Genomic DNA, 10,543 nt, shown 5'->3' on the forward strand with positions numbered 1-10,543 from the left:
CGTTAAGCCCTTAATGAAAAAAAAATTCCCAGGTATAAATAGTGCTTTATTAGAATGAAATTGTGACTTGAGATTTTTAAGAAGCTAACATACTATGTTTCAAATATTAATGGGTCTGAATTTGAATTCTTTGGTTACTTCTCAATAGCTCTTTAGCCTGTCAAGATTCTTAAATTTTTTGATCCCAGTATGTCTCTTATGAAAATTAAGTCTGTAATAAGATCTACCTGTTGGGTTGTTGCATGGGCATTTATTTAAACGCAGTGACTTGGTAAATCATTTTGGCTACTATTATCACTACTCTTTTGCTTTTACTATAGTATCCAGTAAGTATTTCTTCTTTAAATTCTAAGAAGTAAAAGCTAAGTAATAAAAATTAATACAAAATTCAGCCAGTGATCAAAGAAGTCCAGAACCATGTCATCAAATATTAATACTAAGGAAATCTTATTAATACCCACGTTTAAAACAGCAACTCATATAAAGAATTTACACCATACATTCTTGACAACTTGAAGTCTCCCCATTTTAATACATCTTTTAAAAAGTTACTTAAAAAACATTACATGAGGATATTTGCATCACATTAGCTACAGAATATAATCGTTTGTGGTGAATATTTTCATTTATGCTTCATAACTTTACTATTCTGATCTGTGCCCCACAAGGCCGGTCCGTATATACTGCATCGGCAGACATTCTTGCCCCCTGAAGCAGATTTGGTTTAATGAAGAACAGGCACTAGCATATTTGAGAAAGTCAGAACAGAATAAGGCTGAGGTGGCTGCCTTCCTCCACTAAAGAACACCAGGCCTGCTGTGTGGCTTTTACTTCCAGCTGTAGGATCATCCAGGTTCCAAGTAATACCCCTTCTCTTGTCCCCNCTTTCACAAATCATATCTTGAACTAGTGTCTCTGTAAGAATCAACTATGTGCATCAACGGTTATTACTTAAATATAGGTATAATTTCAAAAATGTCACTAAAATCCATAAAAGTATCTCTGTGCTCAGGCATCTCACCATTTGATTTCTCTGAAATGGAAAAAATGTTTAGAAGAAGATAAAGTCAAGATCAAAGAAATATTTTGCACGAATCTTCCTAATTGCATATCACCGAGGTGCCATTTTTTTGCTTGTCAGTGGTCACAGCCTGCAGTTCATGTTCTTCATCAGAGGCGTGCTGTTGTCAGGATGAAGTAGACGTAGTTTACACAGATAATATTTAAAATAGAATCATCTACTCTTTTTTTCTAAAGTGAAATAAATCCAGGGTAGAAAAAGAGAATTATGGGCTAGTTTTACTTTTCTAGCGTTTTAGTATTAAAACTACATGTTTCTATTGAATAGAGTGTATTCCATTCCATCATCCACTCTGGACATACATATATATGTGTGCATAAACATATACCTTTGCACACTCATATATGTAAACACAAAACACAGTAAATAATCATAGGTAAAAAATGAACACAACATATAATTTTGACTTTGCTGCTTTTCTATAATCTTCATGGGACTATTTATTTATGTGATTTTTGATATTGTCTCTTGAGCCATACTTTAACTTCCCTGGGCCCCTATTTCTTATTATGGGCATAGGTATAGTCATATCTTTTGGGTTGGGATTAAAATAAAACTTTGAATGAATATAACTATCAATAGAGAAATGCTCCTTCCAACTTTCATTTCAGTTCCTGTTCATCAAAACTGTTCTGCTTCCTACTGTGTTGGACTTTGCTAAATTATCATTAATTAAGTAACAAGGGGGTGTACCTTGGTGAGCCAGGGTTCAACTAAAGACCACGAGGGAAGCAAAATAGAGAAGTTTATTAATCACCGGTTCTGGAGAAGGAACAAGGCTCACTCAAGGTGCCACATAAGGAAGTCAAGGCAGTGTATGAAAAGGGAGGGCTCTGGGCACATGACTTGTATTGGAGCCTGAGTGTGAAGTACTTGGGGTCCTGGTCAATTGGTCAATTCAAACCAAAAAGAACAAGATTTCAGAAATTTTCCTAGTGGTATTATCTAATGGTGCCTAAGAGGAAAGCCTTGGGAGACAGGGGAATCTATTATTTATCACAAGGACAGTTGAGAGAATCATATCGGGAATTATTTTTACTGGTGACTCTATTGGCTATTAACAAGGAAATGCACTTGTGGGAGGGGTTACCATCAGTTCAAGGGCCCTGCAGGCAATTTTGCTATCACAAATGGATTCTGAGTTGGTAGCATGATGAAGTAGTTTAGCTAAACTCTCAATAGACTGTCAATGGTTTCTAAATCCGCATGCGTGGTCAGAATTGAGTTATTCACTATTGTGTGTCCACTAAAAATCTAGTCCTGAAAGTACTGACTCAATTATTAAGAACTGGGTAACTCTATATTATTTAGAATAAAATATTTTGATCCAAGGTAGAATTATACACATATTTTCTGTACAAGTTTTACTCAGCAATAACATAGCAGATATTGGTAACCACAGAAACATGTTGGGGAAACAATTACTCAGAATGCTACATTGAAGCTGAGGTGACAATGTTCCTCTTTTTTTAATATACATTGGGGTTAGGTGAATATTGGATCTGTTATTTTACAGTGCATTTTCAATTTTAATTCAGAAAAAGTAACTACTTTATTTTAGAGAACAAATATATTTAAAACAGGTTTCCCCTCTGAAAGCAAGGCACTGAAAACTCACAGCCTCTAGATCCATTCTGAAACAAGTGGCTCATTCGAAAAATTCTGCTTTAATTCTACCCCAAACATGTACTTTTGGTACTATCTCACTTGTCTGCTTTGCTTCCTCTATGTTCTGAAGCCAANCAGGGGCTGCCCCAGTTTACATTCCCTCCAACAGCGTAGGAGGGTGCCCATTTCTCCACATCCTCGCCAGCATCTACAGTCTCCTGATTTGTTTGTTTTCACCACTCTGACCGGCATGAGGTGGTATCTCAGTGTGGTTTTGATTTGTATTTCCCTGATGAGGAGGGATGCTGAGCATCGTTTCGTGTGTCTGTTAGCCAACTGGATGTCCTCTTTGGAGAAGTGTCTGTTCATGTCTTCTGCCCATTTCTTCACTGGATTATTTGTTTTTCGGGTGTGGGGTTTGGTGACTGCCTTATAGATTTTGGATACTAGCCCTTTATCTGATATGTCATTTGCAACTATCTTTTCCCATTCTGTCGGTTGCCTCTTAGTTTTATTGATTGTTTCCTTTGCCATGTAGAAGCTTTTTATCTTGATGAGGTCCCAATAGTTCATTTTTGGTCTTGATTCCCTTGCCTTTGGGATTAAGATAAAAAAGATTATCTTAATACTGTTGCAAGTGGTGAGATAATTTCATCTTTATTTCAAATGAAATATAGTCTGTACTAGAAGCACAGATCTTACTATGGTAAATATCTGTTTGTAATTGTTCTACCCTAATATACTCATAGTTTCCTAAGGTAATACTTTAAATCAAAAATTAAAATAAACATTATAGCATTTTATTTCTAAAGTGAGGGAAGAAGAGCTTTATAGATAGTTCCCTCACACCAGCTAATAAACAGCCTCATGGTTTCTGTCTTTAAAATGTAATAAATAACAATAATAAAAATCTTATCCTGTCCTTTGTTTTTCTCGAGGTTTATACTGCCTTTCTCCTCCCCTTCACAACCAAACTTTTCCCACATGTTGCTCCCATTGGTTTCTTTATTTTTCTTACCATTATCTTTTTTTAAATCTAAATTAGTTAACAATTACTGTAGTAATGGTTTCAGAAATAGAATTTAACATATAACATCCAGCGCTCATCCCGACAAGCGTCCTCCTTAATACCCATCACCCGTTTAGCCCATTCTCCCCACCCAACTCTCCTCCAGTAACCTTCAGTTTGTTCTCTGTATCAGAGTCACTTAGGGTTTGGCTTCATCTCTATGTTTATCTTATTTGCCTTCCCTTTCTCTGTGTTCATCTGTTTTCTTTCTTTCATCATATGATATTTATCTTTCTCTGACTGACTTATTTCGCTTAGCATAACCACAATGAGATACCACCTCACACCTATCAAAATGGTTAAATTAACTACGCAGGAAAAAACAGGTGTTGGCAAGGACACAGAGAAAGAGGAACATTTTTGCGCTGTTGGTGGGAATGCAAACCGGTGCAGCCACTCTGGAAAACAGTATGGAGGTTCCTCAAAAAATTAAAAATAGAACTGCTCTATGACCTAGCAATCGCACTACTAGGTATTTATCCAAAGGATACAAAAATGCTGAATTGAAGGGGAATATGCACCACAATGTTTATAGCAACACTATCAACAATAGCCAAAGTTTGGAAAGAGCCCAAATATCCATCGACTAATGAATGGATAAAGATGTGATACACACACACACACACACACACACACACACACACACAATGGAATATTACTTGGCTATCAAGAGGAATGAAATCTTGCCATTTGCAACAACGTGATGAAACTAGAGTGTATTATTCTCGGCTCCCATTGTATTCTTTCACTTCCTAATTTCTGTTTACTCATAAATAACTTCAGTCGGTCCATGTTCTTAGCTGTCTTTACTGCACAGAAACTTTTTCATTTGATGTAGTCCCATATGGTTATTTTTGCTTTTCTTCCCTGTGGTTTCACTGCCAAATTCAAAAAAGACATAGTTAAGACAAAGAGGGATATTATTCAGCCATAAAAAAGAGGAAATTCTACCAGTTGTGACAACATCGAATGACCTGGGGGGCATTATGCTAAGTGAAATCAGCCAGAAACAAAAAGACAAATACTAATATTCTCTGTTGTGTGGAGTCTTAAAAAAATGAACTCATAGAAACAGAGAGTAGAATGAATTACAGAGAGGAAGAAATGGAGAGATGTTGATGAAAGGGTTGATGAAAGGGTTCTGTTTTAAGACAAATAAGTTCTGGGAATGTAATGTACAGCATTATGACTATAGTTAATAACACTGCATTGGATACTTGAACTTTGCTAACACAATATATTCTAAGCATTGTTATCACTACACAAAATGATGACATGTGTGATGACATGTGTGCTCATTATCCTACTTGTGGTTAGTGATTTCAAATGCATACAAATATGTAATTGTCACATTGTATACGTTAAATATATACAATTTTATTTTTCAATTATATCTCCATAAAACTGAAAAACAAAATAAAATGAAAATGTGTTATGTTTGAAGAATGCGGATCCCTCAGAATGAACAAGTTTTGTTTCCTGAAGACAATGCAGAAAACACATTTTTGACATATTAATTTTAATTAGTTGTATGAAAACTTGCAACTCCCTGTTTAGGCCTATTTAAGTGGTTAATTTATAGACAGATAACAAATAAAGGGACAGCCATCTGTGGTGTTATAGAGCCTTCTTTGTGTCCTGCACTGTGCCTAAAATATCACAAATACCTGAAGAGTCACTGAATATTTGAGGAACTTAAAGAAGAGTACTACAGCAGACATTCATAAGCCCAATAACTGTTTCAATTGCATGATGAAAATCCATTATAAACATTGTGTTTTACACCTTGAAACTTAGCGGTGGAACCAAAAGCAAAGATTATCACTGGAAAATGTATTCAAAAATGAAAATCAAATTTATGTAGAATGTTCCTTGTTGTTGTTTCTGCAGAAATCCCTCTTGAGAGACATCCAATTAAGCTGTACAGTGAATACAGTCCCTAAGGTCTATAGTCAGAATAAAAATGCTGCCTACTCCATCACCAATTTGCAATTATAGAAGATTTAGAGACCAATAAGGGATCGAAAATTCACCTTCTGGTTATAGGTATGTTCTCCTGTTCATAATTTCCTGTAAAATTACAATGAGGTTTTGGAAAGGAGATTCTGTTAGTTTTGGTTTCCATGGATTTTAGTTGCCTAATCATTGGATTATTCTTTTCAAACCTAAATGAATAAAAATATGTATGAAAATGAATAGACAAATGGCTGGAAATATACTGCCTTCCAAACCCTTAATTGTGGCTTAAAGAGAAGTTTGTAATGCAAAAGCTGAATATCGTACCTTTATATTTTACTCTCTACACTTAAGTTTTGTGAAACTTCTTTCAATGAGGATATCCTTCTCATATTACTTACGTACATACTGGGTATAGGATTAGAATATCAATAAGATGATTCTAAAAAAATTAGGTTATGTAACATAAAGGCATTTTTTTTCTTTAAATTTCTGTGAAAACACCATAAGAGCTAGAAATCAAAATCAGGAAGAATTATTGCATTACAATTATTTGAATTAGGCATTTATTTAGAAAGATTTAGCAAAGGAATCCAAATTTCTAAATTCTCATATAAGTCCCCTGACTCTAGGAGGGCTCCTTTGTTGGGGTTTGATAGACAACCATGCTCGGTGACTGGATTCCCTTCAGGGTTACCTGTCCTCTCTGTTATCTCCACAGATGTCTGGCTCTGAGCCTACAATGAGTGGAAATCAGTCCCTCTGCACCAAATTCACATTTGTGGCTTTTTCCTCTCTAGCAGAGTTACAGCCTGTGCTCTTCGTTGTGTTCTTACTCGTTTACTTGTTTACTGTGGGAGGAAACCTCGTCATCATCTCCCTGATCTCGGTCACCCCTTCCCTGCACACCCCCATGTATTTCTTCCTGGTTAACCTCTCCTTTCTGGAGATGTGCTACATCACCAGCGTGGTGCCTCAGATGCTGGTGCATCTATTGGTGGAGAATAAGACCATAAGTGTGGGTAGTTGTATAGCTCAAATGTACATATTTGCCATCTTGGGACTGACAGAATGCTGCCTGCTAGCAGCCATGGCTTATGACCGCTTTGTAGCTATTTGTTACCCGCTGCGTTATACTCTCCTGATGAGCCCTCGCGTGTGTTTGATATTGGCTGCGGCGTCTTGGGCCACCGGGGTGGTGGTGGAGTCAGCCCAGATCACCTGGATCTTCAGTCTTCCCTTCTGTGGAACAGGAAAGATTCAGCACTTTTTCTGTGACATCATGCCTGTAGTGAAACTGGCTTGTGTTGATACCTCTCACAATGAGATTGTGATGTTTGTTCTCTCCATACTCTTCATCATGACTCCCTGCTTGCTCATCTTGTGCTCCTACCTGCGAATTCTTGTAACCATCTTGAGCATCCCTTCAGCAGCTGGCAGACGCAAGGCTTTCTCCACCTGTTCATCTCATATCCTGGTTGTTTCTCTGTTCTATGGCACTGCCTTGTTCACCTATATCCAACCAAAGAGTGCACACACTCCAGAAACAGACAAAGCAACTGCACTCATGTACACGGTGGTTACCCCTGCTCTGAATCCTGTTATCTATACCTTGAGGAACAAGGAAGTAAAGGAAGCTTTTCAAAGAGTAACACAGAGGAATCCTCTTAGACAAATGACCTAAACCCACCAGTTAGATGAATCTTAAACTTGTATACAGATAAGTCACCCAAGATTTTATGATCCCTTTACTAATATAAATAGTCCTTAAAGTATTTGTATCATCCTACTAGGAAACACTTGTGAATGTGATTTTTTAAATGTGTTTAAGCAAAAGGGAACTATGTAGTAGGGTCTTAAAAATTATTTATCTTTTATTCACAAGCATTTCCTGTGCCCCACACTATTCATTTTTTCTTTCTCCATAGTAATGGGATTAAGGTCAGTATCCTTTACATCATTTTACTGTAGAACATGAAATATTATTGTGAAAAAGTTAAAAATGAAAAGGACATAATTAGGACATTTTTAGTTTCAGATACAGACTGTTAGATTTTAAGTTTTTAAATGGAGTACACTCCCTCACTTACTTAGCTCTCTATAAAAATGATGCATCTTAAATTATAAACTGTTAATAAATACTGATGAGTGATATACAGTATAACACAACTCTTAAGTGTTTAAAGTAAGCATTTAAAGTGTCTAACCTGTAAGTCAAGTGTGAGCCTGGTTCTTTATCTAGACTACAATCTTCCTTTGTTCTTATTCACTTAGTGTTTAGTTTTTCATACAAGTGAAGTTTTAGAGAAATTTCCCCCATGTGACATTCAGTCTAGTTACTCTCATTGTAAGCCTTGTTTAAATATATTTTTAATTTAATTTCCTATAGGCACTTCACATCTATTGTACCTAATAAACTATAATTTTGACCCTCATACCATGAATACAAGACTTCCATACAAGATTCAAATAATTATTTATTTATTTATTTTTAAAATTTTTTTTATTTATTTCTGAGAGAGAGATAGGATGAGCAGGGGAGGGTCAGAGAGAGAGGGAGACACAGAATATGAAATAGGCTTCAGGCTCTGAGCTAGTTGTCAGCACAGAGCCTGACATGGGACTCGAACCCATGAACCATGAGATCATGATCTGAGCCAAAGTCGGATGCTTAACCAACTGAGCCACCCAGGCACCCCTCAAATAATTTTTAAGCAAATGCTAGTTTTTTTAATGTTTTGTTTATTTCTAGGAGAGAGAGAGAGAGAGAGACAGCGTGAGCAGGGGAGGATCAGAGAAAGAGGGAGTCACAGACTCTGAAACAGGCTCCAGGCTCTGAGCTGGCAGTCAGCACAGAGCCCGACGCGGGGCTCGAACCGCGAGATCATGACCCAAGCAAAAGTCGGACGCTTAACCGACTAAGCCACCCAGGCGCCCCAGCAAATGCTAGTTTCTTAATGGCAACTTTGGAGAAGTGAGGTGACCAAAATAATGAAAATGTTCAATATTTTGTAGAACTTAGAGCTTAACTTCAATATTTATCTTAGTCTTACTACCCTAAAGTCATTTATTTTTTAATAATTTAAATTTAATCCTCCACCACATTTTCTTCAGTTTTTTAATTTATTTTCAGAGAGAGAGAGACTATGCACATGAGTGAGGGGAAGAGCCAAGAGAGAGAAACTGAGAGAATCCCAAGCAGGCTCTGCACTATCAACACAGAGACTAATGCAGGGCTCTGTCTCACAGTTTGTGAGATCATGACTTTGGCCAAGATCAAGAGTCAGACACTTCACTGACTGAGCCACCCACATGCCAAAACCCTATAGTCAAATTCTAACAACAGTGCAACTAATTTATTTGGAAGGGGCTTAGAATTGGGAAAATGATAAAAGCAAGAGAGAGGAGAAAGCCACTAAACTACCCATTATTATACCAGGCACCATAAAAAGCTACTAAAATTTATTCTTAGGGGGAAATAGTATAAAACACAATCCTAAAATATACCGTGCTGTAGATCTGTGTACATATACACCTACCCTTAGAACTCATTGATTGAGAGTTGATCCTAGGGAATTTAACACTGACACTACTACTTCACTACTAACTGTAGCAGACTTCTGGAAATGCCCTCAGGAAGGTGATTTGAATTTGTGGCATCTAGATAGCATCTGGCATTGGATCTTAAAATGGCAAAGTTGTAGGGATATAAGAAGTGTATTGTTGAGGGCTACAAATTTAGTCTATGGAAGTATTTGTGATGCTTGTATTTGTGATGGTAATTGAAGATAAAGTGTATGTATATATAGCAAAGAATTGGTATGAATATAAAACAGGAATTTAGATTGCAAAAAGTGTTGCTTTCTCTTTCATATTCTGACTCTTTTTGGAGAATGGTAGTTTCTGAGGTGCCAGTGCTAGAGTTGAATATCATACAGACAGAAGAAAAATATAAATCTCGTCATATCGATCTCTTTTTATCATAGATTGATCTTCCCTTCAATCATTGATTTAGCTTTGTTAGAGCTAGAAAATTACAGTCTTTCTTAGAATAGCCTTCATAGACACAAATTTTGTATTTTAAGTTAATCAGAAGATGAAAGACTATAGGTACAAGTCCCAAGCACATAGTTACATAGCTGTGTTTAAGTGAGCCTATTTTCCGAAATTACCCAATGAAACATTTCTCATGATTTGTTACTTAAACTGAACACAGTCATTTCTACTATTTCTTTCTTTATTTGTATCCATATAATGCTATGAGTAAAAAATGAAACACACAATAAGCTCTTTAAGTATATGATCATCAGAATATATTTATAAAAGTATAAATTTTTTATAATATTTTATACAAAGTAATGTGACACCACTTCATTTATATTTAGGTATTTTTTTTGTTTTTTTTTTTACAACTAGTTTATTGTCAAATTGGTTTCCATATAACACCCAGTGCTCATCCCCACAAGTGCNTTTCTCTAATTTTTACTATTTCTCTTCTTCTTCTGGGTTTACGGTGTTCTTGTTGCTCTGCCTCTAGTTCCTTTAGGTGAGCTGTTAGATTTTGGACTTGCGCTTTTTCTAATCTCTTGAAATAGGCCTGGAGAGCAACGTACTTTCCTCCTAAGACTGCCTTTGCTGCATCCCATAGATTTTGGATTGTTGTGTGCTCATTTTCATTTGTTTCCATGTATTTTTTAATTTCATCTCTAATTGCCTGATTGGCCAATTCATTTGTTAGTAGAGTGTTTTTTAACCCCCGTGTTTTTTAACCCCCATATTTTTGAAGGTTTTCCTGACTTCTTCCTGTAATTGATTTCAAGTTTCAAAGC

General features: G+C 36.3%; 1 protein-coding gene across 1 annotated transcript; it reads left to right on the top strand.

The window, feature by feature from the left end:
* The first annotated feature begins 6,456 nt into the window (after positions 1–6,456).
* Positions 6,457–7,398, top strand: LOC144233248 (olfactory receptor 10C1-like). Its single transcript, XM_077766078.1, has one exon. The coding sequence runs from the start codon at positions 6,457–6,459 to the stop codon at positions 7,396–7,398; it is 942 nt and encodes a 313-aa protein (XP_077622204.1).
* The last annotated feature ends 3,145 nt before the right edge of the window (positions 7,399–10,543 follow it).

This window comes from Crocuta crocuta, unplaced genomic scaffold (assembly GCF_008692635.1).
Source record: "Crocuta crocuta isolate KB4526 unplaced genomic scaffold, BGI_CrCroc_1.0 scaffold245, whole genome shotgun sequence".
In the NCBI taxonomy this organism is placed as follows: domain Eukaryota; kingdom Metazoa; phylum Chordata; class Mammalia; order Carnivora; family Hyaenidae; genus Crocuta; species Crocuta crocuta.